We start from the raw sequence: 17666 nt of genomic DNA, 5'->3' as shown, positions 1-17666 counted from the left end.
TGACCCGTGTGTAATGATTCTGTTTCGAGTTTCCTGACCTGTGTGTGGCGATTCAGTTTCGAGTTTCCTGACCCATGTGTAATGCTTCAGTTTCGAGTTTTCTGACCCGTGTGTAGTGATTCTGTTTCGAGTTTCCTGACCCGTGTGTATTGATTCTCTTTCGAGTTTACTGACCCGTCTGTGGCAATTCTGTTTCGAGTTTCCTGACCCGTGTGTGGCGATTCTGTTTTGGGTTTCATGACCCGTGTGTGGTGATTCTTATTGAGTTTCTGACCCGTGTGTGGCGATTCTGTTTCGAGTTTCCTGACCCGTGTGTGGCGATTCAGTTTCGAGTTTCCTGACCCATGTGTAATGATTCTGTTTCGAGTTTCCTGACCCGTGTGTGGAGATTCTGTTTCGAGTTTCCTGACCCATCTGTGGTGATTCTGTTTTGAGTTTCTGACCAGTGTGTGGCGATTCTGTTTTGAGTTTCCTGACCCGTGTGTAATGATTCTGTTTCGAGTTTCCTGACCTGTGTGTAATGATTCTGTTTCGAGTTTCCTGACCCGTGTGTAGTGATTCTGTTTCGAGTTTCCTGACCTGTGTGTAGTGATTCTGTTTCGAGTTTTCTGACCCGTGTGTAGTGATTCTGTTTCGACTTTCCTGACCCGTGTGTATTGATTCTCTTTCGAGTTTACTGACCCGTCTGTTGCAATTCTGTTTCGAGGTTCCTGACCCGTGTGTGGCGATTCTGTTTTGGGTTTCATGACCCGTGTGTGGTGATTCTTACTGAGTTTCCTGACCCGTGTGTGGAGATTCTGTTTCGAGTTTCCTGACCCGTTTGTAGTGATTCTGTTTCGAGTTTCCTGACCCGTCTGTGGCGATTCTGTTTCGAGATTCCTGACCTGCGTGTAGTGATTCTGTTTCGAATTTCCTGACCCATGTGTAGGGATTCTGTTTTGAGTTTCCTGACCCGTGTAATGATTCTGTTTCGAGATTCCTGACCCGTGTGTAATGATTTTGTTTTGAGTTTTCTGACCCGTGTGTAGTGATTCTGTTTCGAAGATCTGACCCGTGAGTAGTGATTCTGTTTTGAGTTTCCTGACCCGTGTGCAGTGATTCTGTTTCGAGTTTCCTGACCCGTGTGTGGCGATTCTGTTTTGGGTTTCATGACCCGTGTGTGGTGATTCTTATTGAGTTTCTGACCCGTGTGAGGCGATTCTGTTTCGAGTTTCCTGACCCGTGTGTGGTGATTCTGTTTCGAGTTTCCTGACGCATGTGTAGTCATTCTGTTTCGAGTTTCCTGCCCTGTGTGTGGTGATTCTGTTTCGAGTTTCCTGCCCTGTGTGTGGTGTTTCTGTTTTGAGATTCTGACCCGTGTCTGGCGATTCTGTTTCGAGATTCCTGACCCGTGTGTGGTGATACGGTTTAGAGTTTCCTGACCCGTGTGTGGCGATTCTGTTTCGAGTTTCCTGACCCGTGTGTGTTGTTACTGTTTTGAGTTTCCTGACCCATGTGTAGTGATTCTGTTTCGAGTTTCCTGCCCTGTGTGTGGTGTTTCTGTTTTGAGTTTCCTGACCCGTGTGTAACGGCTCTGTTTTGAGATTCTGACCAGTCTGTGGTGATTCTGTTTTGAGTTTCCTGAGCCGTGTGTAATGATTCTGTTTTGAGTTTCCTGACCCGTGTGTAGTGATTCTGTTTTGAGTTTCCTGACCCGTGTGTAACGATTCTGTTTTGAGATTCTGACCCGTCTGTGGTGATTCTGTTTTGAGTTTCTGACCCGTGTGTGGCGATTCTGTTTTGAGTTTCCTGACCCGTGTGTAATGATTCTGTTTCGAGTTTCCTGACCTGTGTGTGGCGATTCAGTTTCGAGTTTCCTGACCCATGTGTAATGATTCTGTTTCAAGTTTCCTGACCCGTGTGTAGTGATTCTGTTTCGAGTTTCCTGACCTGTGTGTAGTGATTTTGTTTCGAGTTTTCTGACCCGTGTATAGTGATTCTGTTTCGAGTTTCCTGACCCGTGTGTATTGATTCTCTTCCGAGTTTACTGACCCGTCTGTGGCAATTCTGTTTCGAGTTTCCTGACCCGTGTGTGGCGATTCTGTTTTGGGTTTCATGACCCGTGTGTGGTGATTCTTATTGAGTTTCTGACCCGTGTGTGGCGATTCTGTTTCGAGTTTCCTGACCCGTGTGTGGCGATTCAGTTTCGAGTTTCCTGACCCATGTGTAATGATTCTGTTTCGAGTTTCCTGACCCGTGTGTAGTGATTCTGTTTCGAGTTTCCTGACCTGTGTGTAGTGATTCTGTTTCGAGTTTTCTGACCCGTGTGTGGCGATTCTGTTTCGAGTTTCCTGACCCGTGTGTAATGATTCTGTTTCGAGTTTCCTGAGGTGTGTGTGGCGATTCAGTTTCGAGTTTCCTGACCCATGTGTAATGATTCTGTTTCGAGTTTCCTGACCCGTGTGTGGCGATTCTGTTTCGAGTTTCTGACCCGTCTGTGGTGATTCTGTTTTGAGTTTCCTGACCCGTGTGTAGTGATTCTGTTTTGAATTTCCTGACCCGTGCGTAACGATTCTGTTTTGAGATTCTGACCCGTCTGTGGTGATTCTGTTTTGAGTTTCTGACCCGTGTGTGGCGATTCTGTTTCGAGTTTCCTGAGCCGTGTGTAATGATCCTGTTTCGAGTTTCCTAACCCGTGTGTACTGATTCTGTTTCGAGGTTCCTGACCCGTGTGTGGCGATTCTGTTTCGAGTTTCCTGAGCCGTGTGTGGCGATTCTGTTTCGAGTTTCCTGACCCGTGTGTAGTAATTCTGTTTCGAGTTTCTTGCCCGTGTGTAGTGATTATGTTTTTAGTTTCCTGACCCGTGTGTACTGATTCTCTTTCGAGTTTCCTGACCCGTGTGTGGAGATTCTGTTTCGAGTTTCTTGACCCGTTTGTAGTGATTCTGTTTCGAGTTTCCTGACCCGTCTGTGGCGATTCTGTTTCGAGTTTCCTGACCTGCGTGTACTGATTCTGTTTCGAATTTCCTGACCCATGTGTACTGATTCTGTTTTGAGTTTCCTGACCCGTGTAATGATTCTGTTTCGAGTTTCCTGACCCGTGTGTAATGATTTTGTTTTGAGTTTTCTGACCCGTGTGTAGTGATTCTGTTTCGAAGATCTGACCCGTGAGTAGTGATTCTGTTTTGAGTTTCCTGACCCGTGTGTAGTGATTCTGTTTCGAGTTTCCTGACCCGTGTGTGGCGATTCTGTTTTGGGTTTCATGACCCGTGTGTGGTGATTCTTATTGAGTTTCTGACCCGTGTGTGACGATTCTGTTTCGAGTTTCCTGACCCGTGTGTGGTGATTCTGTTTCGAGTTTCCTGACCCATGTGTAGTCATTCTGTTTCGAGTTTCCTGCCCTGTGTGTGGTGATTCTGTTTCGAGTTTCCTGCCCTGTGTGTGGTGATTCTGTTTCGAGTTTCCTGCCCTGTGTGTGGTGTTTCTGTTTTGAGATTCTGACCCGTGTGTGGCGATTCTGTTTCGTGATTCCTGACCCGTGTGTGGTGATACTGTTTTGAGTTTCCTGACCCGTGTGTGGCGATTCTGTTTCGAGTTTCCTGACCCGTGTGTGTTGATACTGTTTTGAGTTTCCTGACCCATGTGTAGTGATTCTGTTTCGAGTTTCCTGCCCTGTGTGTGGTGTTTCTGTTTTGAGTTTCTGACCCATGTGTGGCGATTCTGTTTTGAGTTTCCTGACCCGTGTGTAATGATTCTGTTTCGAGTTTCCTGACCTGTGTGTGGCGATTCAGTTTCGAGTTTGCTGACCCATGTGTAATGCTTCAGTTTCGAGTTTTCTGACCCGTGTGTAGTGATTCTGATTCGAGTTTCCTGACCCGTGTGTATTGATTCTCTTTCGAGTTTACTGACCCGTCTGTGGCAATTCTGTTTCGAGTTTCCTGACCCGTGTGTGGCGATTCTGTTTTGGGTTTCATGACCCGTGTGTGGTGATTCTTATTGAGTTTCTGACCCGTGTGTGGCGATTCTGTTTCGAGTTTCCTGACCCGTGTGTGGCGATTCAGTTTCGAGTTTCCTGACCCATGTGTAATGATTCTGTTTCGAGTTTCAAGACCCGCGTGTGGAGATTCTGTTTCGAGTTTCCTGACCCGTCTGTGGTGATTCTGTTTTGAGTTTCTGACCAGTGTGTGGCGATTCTGTTTTGAGTTTCCTGACCCGTGTGTAATGATTCTGTTTCGAGTTTCCTGACCTGTGTGTAATGATTCTGTTTCGAGTTTCCTGACCCGTGTGTAGTGATTCTGTTTCGAGTTTCCTGACCTGTGTGTAGTGATTCTGTTTCGAGTTTTCTGACCCGTGTGTAGTGATTCTGTTTCGACTTTCCTGACCCGTGTGTATTGATTCTCTTTCGAGTTTACTGACCCGTCTGTGGCAATTCTGTTTCGAGTTTCCTGACCCGTGTGTGGCGATTCTGTTTTGGGTTTCATGACCCGTGTGTGGTGATTCTTATTGAGTTTCCTGACCCGTGTGTGGAGATTCTGTTTCGAGTTTCCTGACCCGTTTGTAGTGATTCTGTTTCGAGTTTCCTGACCCGTCTGTGGCGATTCTGTTTCGAGTTTCCTGACCTGCGTGTAGTGATTCTGTTTCAAATTTCCTGACCCATGTGTAGGGATTCTGTTTTGAGTTTCCTGACCCGTGTAATGATTCTGTTTCGAGTTTCCTGACCCGTGTGTAATGATTTTGTTTTGAGTTTTCTGACCCGTGTGTAGTGATTCTGTTTCGAAGATCTGACCCGTGAGTAGTGATTCTGTTTTGAGTTTCCTGACCCGTGTGCAGTGATTCTGTTTCGAGTTTCCTGACCCGTGTGTGGCGATTCTGTTTTGGGTTTCATGACCCGTGTGTGGTGATTCTTATTGAGTTTCTGACCCGTGTGTGGCGATTCTGTTTCGAGTTTCCTGACCCGTGTGTGGTGATTCTGTTTCGAGTTTCCTGACGCATGTGTAGTCATTCTGTTTCGAGTTTCCTGCCCTGTGTGTGGTGATTCTGTTTCGAGTTTCCTGCCCTGTGTGTGGTGTTTCTGTTTTGAGATTCTGACCCGTGTCTGGCGATTCTGTTTCGAGATTCCTGACCCGTGTGTGGTGATACTGTTTAGAGTTTCCTGACCCGTGTGTGGCGATTCTGTTTCGAGTTTCCTGACCCGTGTGTGTTGATACTGTTTTGAGTTTCCTGACCCATGTGTAGTGATTCTGTTTCGAGTTTCCTGCCCTGTGTGTGGTGTTTCTGTTTTGAGTTTCCTGACCCGTGTGTAACGGCTCTGTTTTGAGATTCTGACTCGTCTGTGGTGATTCTGTTTTGAGTTTCCTGAGCCGTGTGTAATGATTCTGTTTTGAGTTTCCTGACCCGTGTGTAGTGATTCTGTTTTGAGTTTCCTGACCCGTGTGTAACGATTCTGTTTTGAGATTCTGACCCGTCTGTGGTGATTCTGTTTTGAGTTTCTGACCCGTGTGTGGCGATTCTGTTTTGAGTTTCCTGACCCGTGTGTAATGATTCTGTTTCGAGTTTCCTGACCTGTGTGTGGCGATTCAGTTTCGAGTTTCCTGACCCATGTGTAATGATTCTGTTTCGTATTTCCTGACCCGTGTGTAGTGATTCTGTTTCGAGTTTCCTGACCTGTGTGTAGTGATTCTGTTTCGAGTTTTCTGACCCGTGTATAGTGATTCTGTTTCGAGTATCCTGACCCGTGTGTATTGATTCTCTTCCGAGTTTACTGACCCGTCTGTGGCAATTCTGTTTCGAGTTTCCTGACCCGTGTGTGGCGATTCTGTTTTGGGTTTCATGACCCGTGTGTGGTGATTCTTATTGTGTTTCTGACCCGTGTGTGGCGATTCTGTTTCGAGTTTCCTGACCCGTGTGTGGCGATTCTGTTTCGAGTTTCCTGACCCGAGTGTGGTGATACTGTTTTGTGTTTCCTGACCCGTGTGTGTTGATACTGTTTTGAGTTTCCTGACCCGTGTGTAGTGATTCTGTTTTGAGTTTCCTGACCCGTGCGTAACGATTCTGTTTTGAGATTCTGACACGTCTGTGGTGATTCTGTTTTGAGTTTCTGACCCGTGTGTGGCGATTGTCTTTCGAGTTTCCTGAGCCGTGTGTAATGATTCTGTTTCGAGTTTCCTGACCCGTGTGTAGTGATTCTGTTTCGAGTTTCCTAACCCGTGTGTAGTGATTCTGTTTCGAGGTTCCTGACCCGTGTGCAGTGATTCTGTTTCGAGTTTCCTGACCCGTGTGTGGCGATTCTGTTTTGGGTTTCATGACCCGTGTGTGGTGATTCTTATTGAGTTTCTGACCCGTGTGTGGCGATTCTGTTTCGAGTTTCCTGACCCGTGTGTGGTGATTCTGTTTCGAGTTTCCTGACGCATGTGTAGTCATTCTGTTTCGAGTTTCCTGCCCTGTGTGTGGTGATTCTGTTTCGAGTTTCCTGCCCTGTGTGTGGTGTTTCTGTTTTGAGATTCTGACCCGTGTCTGGCGATTCTGTTTCAAGTTTCCTGACCCGTGTGTGGCGATTCTGTTTCGAGTTTCCTGACCCGTGTGTGTTGATACTGTTCTGAGTTTCCTAACCCGTGTGTAGTGATTCTGTTTCGAGGTTCCTGACCCGTGTGTGGCGATTCTGTTTCAAGTTTCCTGACCCGTGTGTGGCGATTCTGTTTCGAGTTTCCTGACCCGTGTGTGTTGATACTGTTTTGAGTTTCCTGACCCATGTGTAGTGATTCTGTTTCGAGTTTCCTGCCCTGTGTGTGGTGTTTCTGTTTTGAGTTTCCTGACCCGTGTGTGTTGATACTGTTTTGAGTTTCCTAACCCGTGTGTAGTGATTCTGTTTCGAGGTTCCTGACCCGTGTGTGGCGATTCTGTTTCAAATTTCCTGACCCGTGAGTGGCGATTCTGTTTCGAGTTTCCTGACCCGTGTGTGTTGATACTGTTTTGAGTTTCCTGACCCATGTGTAGTGGTTCTGTTTCGAGTTTCCTGCCCTGTGTGTGGTGTTTCTGTTTTGAGTTTCCTGACCTGTGTGTAACGACTCTGTTTTGAGATTCTGACCCGTCTGTGGTGATTCTGTTTTGAGTTTCCTGAGCCGTGTGTAATGATTCTGTTTTGAGTTTCCTGACCCGTGTGTAGTGATTCTGTTTTGAGTTTCCTGACCCGTGTCTAACGATTCTGTTTTGAGATTCTGACCCGTCTGTGGTGATTCTGTTTTGAATTTCTGACCCGTGTGTGGCGATTCTGTTTCGAGTTTCCTGACCCGTGTGTAATGATTCTGTTTCGAGTTTCCAGACCTGTGTGTGGCGATTCAGTTTCGAGTTTCCTGACCCATGTGTAATGATTCTGTTTCGAGTTTCCTGACCCGTGTGTAGTGATTCTGTTTCGAGTTTTCTGACCCGTGTGTGGTGATTCTGTTTCGAGTTTCCTGACCCGTGTGTATTGATTATCTTTCGAGTTTACTGACCCGTCTGTGGCAATTCTGTTTCGAGTTTCCTGACCCGTGTGTGGCGATTCTGTTTCGAGTTTCCTGACCCGTGTGTAGTAATTCTGTTTCGAGTTTCTGGCCCATGTGTAGTGATTCTGTTTTTAGTTTCCTGACCCATGTGTATTGATTCTCTTTCGAGCGTCCTGACCCGTGTGTGGCGATTCTGTTTCGAGTTTCCTGACCCGTTTGTAGTGATTCTGTTTCGAGTTTCCTGACCCGTGTGTGGCGATTCTGTTTCGAGTTTCATGACCCATGTGTGGCGATTCTGTTTCGAGTTTCCTGACCCGTGTGTGTTGATACTGTTTTGAGTTTCCTGACCCATGTGTATTGATTCTGTTTCGAGTTTCCTGCCCTGTGTGTGGTGTTTCTGTTTTGAGTTTCCTGACCCGTGTGTGTTGATACTGTTTTGAGTTTCCTGACCCATGTGTAGTGATTCTGTTTCGAGTTTCCTGCCCTGTGTGTGGTGTTTCTGTTTTGAGTTTCCTGACCCGTGTGTAACGACTCTGTTTCGAGGTTCCTGACCCGTGTGTGGTGATTCTGTTTTGAGTTTCCTGAGCCGTGTGTAATGATTCTGTTTTGAGTTTCCTGACCCGTGTGTAGTGATTCTGTTTTGAGTTTCCTGACCCGTGTCTAACGATTCTGTTTTGAGATACTGACCCGTCTGTGGTGATTCTGTTTTGAGTTTCTGACCCGTGTGTGGCGATTCTGTTTTGAGTTTCCTGACCCGTGTGTAATGATTCTGTTTCGAGTTTCCTGACCTGTGTGTGGCGATTCAGTTTCGAGTTTCCTGACCCATGTGTAATGATTCTGTTTCGTATTTCCTGACCCGTGTGTAGTGATTCTGTTTCGAGTTTCCTGACCTGTGTGTAGTGATTCTGTTTCGAGTTTTCTGACCCGTGTATAGTGATTCTGTTTCGAGTATCCTGACCCGTGTGTATTGATTCTCTTCCGAGTTTACTGACCCGTCTGTGGCAATTCTGTTTCGAGTTTCCTGACCCGTGTGTGGCGATTCTGTTTTGGGTTTCATGACCCGTGTGTGGTGATTCTTATTGTGTTTCTGACCCGTGTGTGGCGATTCTGTTTCGAGTTTCCTGACCCGTGTGTGGCGATTCTGTTTCGAGTTTCCTGACCCGAGTGTGGTGATACTGTTTTGTGTTTCCTGACCCGTGTGTGTTGATACTGTTTTGAGTTTCCTGACCCGTGTGTAGTGATTCTGTTTTGAGTTTCCTGACCCGTGCGTAACGATTCTGTTTTGAGATTCTGACACGTCTGTGGTGATTCTGTTTTGAGTTTCTGACCCGTGTGTGGCGATTGTCTTTCGAGTTTCCTGAGCCGTGTGTAATGATTCTGTTTCGAGTTTCCTGACCCGTGTGTAGTGATTCTGTTTCGAGTTTCCTAACCCGTGTGTAGTGATTCTGTTTCGAGGTTCCTGACCCGTGTGCAGTGATTCTGTTTCGAGTTTCCTGACCCGTGTGTGGCGATTCTGTTTTGGGTTTCATGACCCGTGTGTGGTGATTCTTATTGAGTTTCTGACCCGTGTGTGGCGATTCTGTTTCGAGTTTCCTGACCCGTGTGTGGTGATTCTGTTTCGAGTTTCCTGACGCATGTGTAGTCATTCTGTTTCGAGTTTCCTGCCCTGTGTGTGGTGATTCTGTTTCGAGTTTCCTGCCCTGTGTGTGGTGTTTCTGTTTTGAGATTCTGACCCGTGTCTGGCGATTCTGTTTCAAGTTTCCTGACCCGTGTGTGGCGATTCTGTTTCGAGTTTCCTGACCCGTGTGTGTTGATACTGTTCTGAGTTTCCTAACCCGTGTGTAGTGATTCTGTTTCGAGGTTCCTGACCCGTGTGTGGCGATTCTGTTTCAAGTTTCCTGACCCGTGAGTGGCGATTCTGTTTCGAGTTTCCTGACCCGTGTGTGTTGATACTGTTTTGAGTTTCCTGACCCATGTGTAGTGGTTCTGTTTCGAGTTTCCTGCCCTGTGTGTGGTGTTTCTGTTTTGAGTTTCCTGACCCGTGTGTAACGACTCTGTTTTGAGATTCTGACCCGTCTGTGGTGATTCTGTTTTGAGTTTCCTGAGCCGTGTGTAATGATTCTGTTTTGAGTTTCCTGACCCGTGTGTAGTGATTCTGTTTTGAGTTTCCTGACCCGTGTCTAACGATTCTGTTTTGAGATTCTGACCCGTCTGTGGTGATTCTGTTTTGAATTTCTGACCCGTGTGTGGCGATTCTGTTTCGAGTTTCCTGACCCGTGTGTAATGATTCTGTTTCGAGTTTCCAGACCTGTGTGTGGCGATTCAGTTTCGAGTTTCCTGACCCATGTGTAATGATTCTGTTTCGAGTTTCCTGACCCGTGTGTAGTGATTCTGTTTCGAGTTTTCTGACCCGTGTGTGGTGATTCTGTTTCGAGTTTCCTGACCCGTGTGTATTGATTATCTTTCGAGTTTACTGACCCGTCTGTGGCAATTCTGTTTCGAGTTTCCTGACCCGTGTGTGGCGATTCTGTTTCGAGTTTCCTGACCCGTGTGTAGTAATTCTGTTTCGAGTTTCTGGCCCATGTGTAGTGATTCTGTTTTTAGTTTCCTGACCCATGTGTATTGATTCTCTTTCGAGCGTCCTGACCCGTGTGTGGCGATTCTGTTTCGAGTTTCCTGACCCGTTTGTAGTGATTCTGTTTCGAGTTTCCTGACCCGTGTGTGGCGATTCTGTTTCGAGTTTCATGACCCATGTGTGGCGATTCTGTTTCGAGTTTCCTGACCCGTGTGTGTTGATACTGTTTTGAGTTTCCTGACCCATGTGTATTGATTCTGTTTCGAGTTTCCTGCCCTGTGTGTGGTGTTTCTGTTTTGAGTTTCCTGACCCGTGTGTGTTGATACTGTTTTGAGTTTCCTGACCCATGTGTAGTGATTCTGTTTCGAGTTTCCTGCCCTGTGTGTGGTGTTTCTGTTTTGAGTTTCCTGACCCGTGTGTAACGACTCTGTTTCGAGGTTCCTGACCCGTGTGTGGTGATTCTGTTTTGAGTTTCCTGAGCCGTGTGTAATGATTCTGTTTTGAGTTTCCTGACCCGTGTGTAGTGATTCTGTTTTGAGTTTCCTGACCCGTGTCTAACGATTCTGTTTTGAGATACTGACCCGTCTGTGGTGACTCTGTTTTGAGTTTCTGACCCGTGTGTGGCGATTCTGTTTCGAGTTTCCTGACCCGTGTGTAATGATTCTGTTTCGAGTTTCCAGACCTGTGTGTGGCGATTCAGTTTCGAGTTTCCTGACCCATGTGTAATGATTCTGTTTCGAGTTTCCTGACCCGTGTGTAGTGATTCTGTTTCGAGTTTTCTGACCCGTGTGTGGTGATTCTGTTTCGAGTTTCCTGACCGGTGTGTATTGATTCTCTTTCGAGTTTACTGACCCGTCTGTGGCAATTCTGTTTCGAGTTTCCTGACCCGTGTGTGGCGATTCTGTTTCGAGTTTCCTGACCCGTGTGTAGTAATTCTGTTTCGAGTTTCTGGCCCATGTGTAGTGATTCTGTTTTTAGTTTCCTGACCCATGTGTATTGATTCTCTTTCGAGCGTCCTGACCCGTGTGTGGCGATTCTGTTTCGAGTTTCCTGACCCGTTTGTAGTGATTCTGTTTCGAGTTTCCTGACCCGTGTGTGGCGATTCTGTTTCGAGTTTCATGACCCGTGTGTGGCGATTCTGTTTCGAGTTTCCTGACCCGTGTGTGTTGATACTGTTTTGAGTTTCCTGACCCATGTGTAGTGATTCTGTTTCGAGTTTCCTGCCCTGTGTGTGGTGTTTCTGTTTTGAGTTTCCTGACCCGTGTGTAACGACTCTGTTTTGAGATTCTGACCCGTCTGTGGTGATTCTGTTTTGAGTTTCCTGAGCCGTGTGTGGCGATTCTGTTTCGAGTTTCCTGACCCGTGTGTGGCGATTCAGTTTCGAGTTTCCTGACCCATGTGTAATGATTCTGTTTCGAGTTTCCTGACCCGTGTGTGGCGATTCAGTTTCGAGTTTTCTGACCCGTGTGTAGTGATTCTGTTTCGAGTTTCCTGACCCGTGTGTAATGATTCTGTTTCGAGTTTCCTGACCCGTGTGTAGTGATACTGTTTTGAGTTTCCTGACCCATGTGTAGTGATTCTGTTTCGAGTTTCCTGCCCTGTGTGTGGTGTTTCTGTTTTGAGTTTCCTGACCCGTGTGTGTTGATACTGTTTTGAGTTTCCTAACCCGTGTGTAGTGATTCTGTTTCGAGGTTCCTGACCCGTGTGTGGCGATTCTGTTTCAAGTTTCCTGACCCGTGTGTGGCGATTCTGTTTCGAGTTTCCTGACCCGTGTGTGTTGATACTGTTTTGAGTTTCCTGACCCATGTGTAGTGGTTCTGTTTCGAGTTTCCTGCCCTGTGTGTGGTGTTTCTGTTTTGAGTTTCCTGACCCGTGTGTAACGACTCTGTTTCGAGGTTCCTGACCCGTGTGTGGTGATTCTGTTTTGAGTTTCCTGAGCCGTGTGTAATGATTCTGTTTTGAGTTTCCTGACCCGTGTGTAGTGATTCTGTTTTGAGTTTCCTGACCCGTGTCTAACGATTGTGTTTTGAGATTCTGACCCGTCTGTGGTGATTCTGTTTTGAGTTTCTGACCCGTGTGTGGCGATTCTGTTTCGAGTTTCCTGACCCGTGTGTAATGATTCTGTTTCGAGTTTCCAGACCTGTGTGTGGCGATTCAGTTTCGAGTTTCCTGACCCATGTGTAATGATTCTGTTTCGAGTTTCCTGACCCGTGTGTAGTGATTCTGTTTCGAGTTTTCTGACCCGTGTGTGGTGATTCGGTTTCGAGTTTCCTGACCCGTGTGTATTGATTCTCTTTCGAGTTTACTGACCCGTCTGTGGCAATTCTGTTTCGAGTTTCCTGACCCGTGTGTGGCGATTCTGTTTCGAGTTTCCTGACCCGTGTGTAGTAATTCTGTTTCGAGTTTCTGGCCCATGTGTAGTGATTCTGTTTTTAGTTTCCTGACCCATGTGTATTGATTCTCTTTCGAGCGTCCTGACCCGTGTGTGGCGATTCTGTTTCGAGTTTCCTGACCCGTTTGTAGTGATTCTGTTTCGAGTTTCCTGACCCGTGTGTGGCGATTCTGTTTCGAGTTTCATGACCCGTGTGTGGCGATTCTGTTTCGAGTTTCCTGACCCGTGTGTGTTGATACTGTTTTGAGTTTCCTGACCCATGTGTAGTGATTCTGTTTCGAGTTTCCTGCCCTGTGTGTGGTGTTTCTGTTTTGAGTTTCCTGACCCGTGTGTGGCGATTCTGTTTCGAGTTTCCTGACCCGTGTGTAGTAATTCTGTTTCGAGTTTCTGGCCCATGTGTAGTGATTCTGTTTTTAGTTTCCTGACCCATGTGTATTGATTCTCTTTCGAGCGTCTTGACCCGTGTGTGGCGATTCTGTTTCGAGTTTCCTGACCCGTTTGTAGTGATTCTGTTTCGAGTTTCCTGACCCGTGTGTGGCGAATCTGTTTCGAGTTTCATGACCCGTGTGTGGCGATTCTGTTTCGAGTTTCCTGACCCGTGTGTGTTGATACTGTTTTGAGTTTCCTGACCCATGTGTAGTGATTCTGTTTCGAGTTTCCTGCCCTGTGTGTGGTGTTTCTGTTTTGAGTTTCCTGCCCTGTGTGTGGTGTTTCTGTTTTGAGTTTCCTGACCCGTGTGTAACGACTCTGTTTTGAGATTCTGACCCGTCTGTGGTGATTCTGTTTTGAGTTTCCTGAGCCGTGTGTGGCGATTCTGTTTCGAGTTTCCTGACCCGTGTGTGGCGATTCAGTTTCGAGTTTCCTGACCCATGTGTAATGATTCTGTTTCGAGTTTCCTGACCCGTGTGTGGTGTTTCTGTTTCGAGTTTCCTGCCCTGTGTGTGGTGTTTCTGTTTTGAGTTTCCTGACCCGTGTGTAACGACTCTGTTTTGAGATTCTGACCCGTCTGTGGTGATTCTGTATTGAGTTTCCTGAGCCGTGTGTGGCGATTCTGTTTCGAGTTTCCTGACCCGTGTGTGGCGATTCAGTTTCGAGTTTCCTGACCCATGTATAATGATTCTGTTTCGAGTTTCCTGACCCGTGTGTGGCGATTCAGTTTCGAGTTTTCTGACCCGTGTGTAGTGATTCTGTTTCGAGTTTCCTGACCCGTGTGTAATGATTCTGTTTCGAGTTTCCTGACCCGTGTGTAGTGATACTGTTTTGAGTTTCCTGACCCATGTGTAGTGATTCTGTTTCGAGTTTCCTGCCCTGTGTGTGGTGTTTCTGTTTTGAGTTTCCTGACCCGTGTGTGTTGATACTGTTTTGAGTTTCCTAACCCGTGTGTTGTGATTCTGTTTCGAGGTTCCTGACCCGTGTGTGGCGATTCTGTTTCAAGTTTCCTGACCCGTGTATGGCGATTCTGTTTCGAGTTTCCTGACCCGTGTGTGTTGATACTGTTTTGAGTTTCCTGACCCATGTGTAGTGGTTCTGTTTCGAGTTTCCTGCCCTGTGTGTGGTGTTTCTGTTTTGAGTTTCCTGACCCGTGTGTAACGACTCTGTTTCGAGGTTCCTGACCCGTGTGTGGTGATTCTGTTTTGAGTTTCCTGAGCCGTGTGTAATGATTCTGTTTTGAGTTTCCTGACCCGTGTGTAGTGATTCTGTTTTGAGTTTCCTGACCCGTGTCTAACGATTCTGTTTTGAGATTCTGACCCGTCTGTGGTGATTCTGTTTTGAGTTTCTGACCCGTGTGTGGCGATTCTGTTTCGAGTTTCCTGACCCGTGTGTAATGATTCTGTTTCGAGTTTCCAGACCTGTGTGTGGCGATTCAGTTTCGAGTTTCCTGACCCATGTGTAATGATTCTGTTTCGAGTTTCCTGACCCGTGTGTAGTGATTCTGTTTCGAGTTTTCTGACCCGTGTGTGGTGATTCTGTTTCGAGTTTCCTGACCAGTGTGTATTGATTCTCTTTCGAGTTTACTGACCCGTCTGTGGCAATTCTGTTTCGAGTTTCCTGACCCGTGTGTGGCGATTCTGTTTCGAGTTTCCTGACCCGTGTGTAGTAATTCTGTTTCGAGTTTCTGGCCCATGTGTAGTGATTCTGTTTTTAGTTTCCTGACCCATGTGTATTGATTCTCTTTCGAGCGTCCTGACCCGTGTGTGGCGATTCTGTTTCGAGTTTCCTGACCCGTGTGTGGCGATTCTGTTTCGAGTTTCATGACCCGTGTGTGGCGATTCTGTTTTGAGTTTCCTGACCCGTGTGTGTTGATACTGTTTTGAGTTTCCTGACCCATGTGTAGTGATTCTGTTTCGAGTTTCCTGCCCTGTGTGTGGTGTTTCTGTTTTGAGTTTCCTGACCCGTGTGTAACGACTCTGTTTTGAGATTCTGACCCGTCTGTGGTGATTCTGTTTTGAGTTTCCTGAGACGTGTGTGGCGATTCTGTTTCGAGTTTCCTGACCCGTGTGTGGCGATTCAGTTTCGAGTTTCCTGACCCATGTGTAATGATTCTGTTTCGAGTTTCCTGACCCGTGTGTGGCGATTCAGTTTCGAGTTTTCTGACCCGTGTGTAGTGATTCTGTTTCGAGTTTCCTGACCCGTGTGTAATGATTCTGTTTCGAGTTTCCTGACCCGTGTGTAGTGATACTGTTTTGAGTTTCCTGACCCATGTGTAGTGATTCTGTTTTGAGTTTCCTGCCCTGTGTGTGGTGTTTCTGTTTTGAGTTTCCTGACCCGTGTGTGTTGATACTGTTTTGAGTTTCCTAACCCGTGTGTAGTGATTCTGTTTCGAGGTTCCTGACCCGTGTGTGGCGATTCTGTTTCAAGTTTCCTGACCCGTGTGTGGCGATTCTGTTTCGAGTTTCCTGACCCGTGTGTGTTGATACTGTTTTGAGTTTCCTGACCCATGTGTAGTGATTCTGTTTCGAGTTTCCTGCCCTGTGTGTGGTGTTTCTGTTTTGAGTTTCCTGACCCGTGTGTAACGACTCTGTTTTGAGATTCTGACCCGTCTGTGGTGATTCTGTTTTGAGTTTCCTGAGCCGTGTGTAATGATTCTGTTTTGAGTTTCCTGACCCGTGTGTAATGATTCTGTTTTGAGTTTCCTGACCCGTGTGTAGTGATTCTGTTTTGAATTTCCTGACCCGTGCGTAACGATTCTGTTTTGAGATTCTGACCCGTCTGTGGTGATTCTGTTTTGAGTTTCTGACCCGTGTGTGGCGATTCTGTTTCGAGTTTCCTGAGCCGTGTGTAATGATCCTGTTTCGAGTTTCCTAACCCGTGTGTACTGATTCTGTTTCGAGGTTCCTGACCCGTGTGTGGCGATTCTGTTTCGAGTTTCCTGAGCCGTGTGTGGCGATTCTGTTTCGAGTTTCCTGACCCGTGTGTAGTAATTCTGTTTCGAGTTTCTTGCCCGTGTGTAGTGATTATGTTTTTAGTTTCCTGACCCGTGTGTACTGATTCTCTTTCGAGTTTCCTGACCCGTGTGTGGAGATTCTGTTTCGAGTTTCTTGACCCGTTTGTAGTGATTCTGTTTCGAGTTTCCTGACCCGTCTGTGGCGATTCTGTTTCGAGTTTCCTGACCTGCGTGTACTGATTCTGTTTCGAATTTCCTGACCCATGTGTACTGATTCTGTTTTGAGTTTCCTGACCCGTGTAATGATTCTGTTTCGAGTTTCCTGACTCGTGTGTAATGATTTTGTTTTGAGTTTTCTGACCCGTGTGTAGTGATTCTGTTTCGAAGATCTGACCCGTGAGTAGTGATTCTGTTTTGAGTTTCCTGACCCGTGTGTAGTGATTCTGTTTCGAGTTTCCTGACCCGTGTGTGGCGATTCTGTTTTGGGTTTCATGACCCGTGTGTGGTGCTTCTTATTGAGTTTCTGACCCGTGTGTGACGATTCTGTTTCGAGTTTCCTGACCCGTGTGTGGTGATTCTGTTTCGAGTTTCCTGACCCATGTGTAGTCATTCTGTTTCGAGTTTCCTGCCCTGTGTGTGGTGATTCTGTTTCGAGTTTCCTGCCCTGTGTGTGGTGATTCTGTTTCGAGTTTCCTGCCCTGTGTGTGGTGTTTCTGTTTTGAGATTCTGACCCGTGTGTGGCGATTCTGTTTCGTGATTCCTGACCCGTGTGTGGTGATACTGTTTTGAGTTTCCTGACCCGTGTGTGGCGATTCTGTTTCGAGTTTCCTGACCCGTGTGTGTTGATACTGTTTTGAGTTTCCTGACCCATGTGTAGTGATTCTGTTTCGAGTTTCCTGCCCTGTGTGTGGTGTTTCTGTTTTGAGTTTCCTGACCCGTGTATAACGGCTCTGTTTTGAGATTCTGACCCGTCTGTGGTGATTCTGTTTTGAGTTTCTGACCCATGTGTGGCGATTCTGTTTTGAGTTTCCTGACCCGTGTGTAATGATTCTGTTTCGAGTTTCCTGACCTGTGTGTGGCGATTCAGTTTCGAGTTTGCTGACCCATGTGTAATGCTTCAGTTTCGAGTTTTCTGACCCGTGTGTAGTGATTCTGATTCGAGTTTCCTGACCCGTGTGTATTGATTCTCTTTCGAGTTTACTGACCCGTCTGTGGCAATTCTGTTTCGAGTTTCCTGACCCGTGTGTGGCGATTCTGTTTTGGGTTTCATGACCCGTGTGTGGTGATTCTTCTTCTGTTTCTGACCCGTGTGTGGCGATTCTGTTTCGAGTTTCCTGACCCGTGTGTGGCGATTCTGTTTCGAGTTTCCTGACCCGAGTGTGGTGATACTGTTTTGTGTTTCCTGACCCGTGTGTGTTGATACTGTTTTGAGTTTCCTGACCCGTGTGTAGTGATTCTGTTTTGAGTTTCCTGACCCGTGCGTAACGATTCTGTTTTGAGATTCTGACACGTCTGTGGTGATTCTGTTTTGAGTTTCTGACCCGTGTGTGGCGATTGTCTTTCGAGTTTCCTGAGCCGTGTGTAATGATTCTGTTTCGAGTTTCCTGACCCGTGTGTAGTGATTCTGTTTCGAGTTTCCTAACCCGTGTGTAGTGATTCTGTTTCGAGGTTCCTGACCCGTGTGCAGTGATTCTGTTTCGAGTTTCCTGACCCGTGTGTGGCGATTCTGTTTTGGGTTTCATGACCCGTGTGTGGTGATTCTTATTGAGTTTCTGACCCGTGTGTGGCGATTCTGTTTCGAGTTTCCTGACCCGTGTGTGGTGATTCTGTTTCGAGTTTCCTGACGCATGTGTA

The 17666-nt window shown here is 46.6% G+C and overlaps 1 protein-coding gene across 1 annotated transcript in view; it reads left to right on the top strand.

Annotated features, from left to right (window-relative positions):
* Positions 1-16948, top strand: part of LOC132392145 (uncharacterized protein K02A2.6-like) — a 106316-nt gene extending 89368 nt beyond the window's left edge. Inside the window, exon 2 of the mRNA XM_059965994.1 lies at positions 16934-16948. Coding sequence (XP_059821977.1) covers positions 16934-16948 — 15 coding nt within the window. The remainder of the gene's footprint in view (positions 1-16933) is intronic.
* The last annotated feature ends 718 nt before the right edge of the window (positions 16949-17666 follow it).

This window comes from Hypanus sabinus, chromosome 4 (genome assembly GCF_030144855.1).
Source record: "Hypanus sabinus isolate sHypSab1 chromosome 4, sHypSab1.hap1, whole genome shotgun sequence".
Lineage (NCBI taxonomy): Eukaryota > Metazoa > Chordata > Chondrichthyes > Myliobatiformes > Dasyatidae > Hypanus > Hypanus sabinus.
The sequence above is the reverse complement of the archived record's forward strand: the minus strand, read 5'-3'. Positions and strand labels throughout refer to the sequence as shown.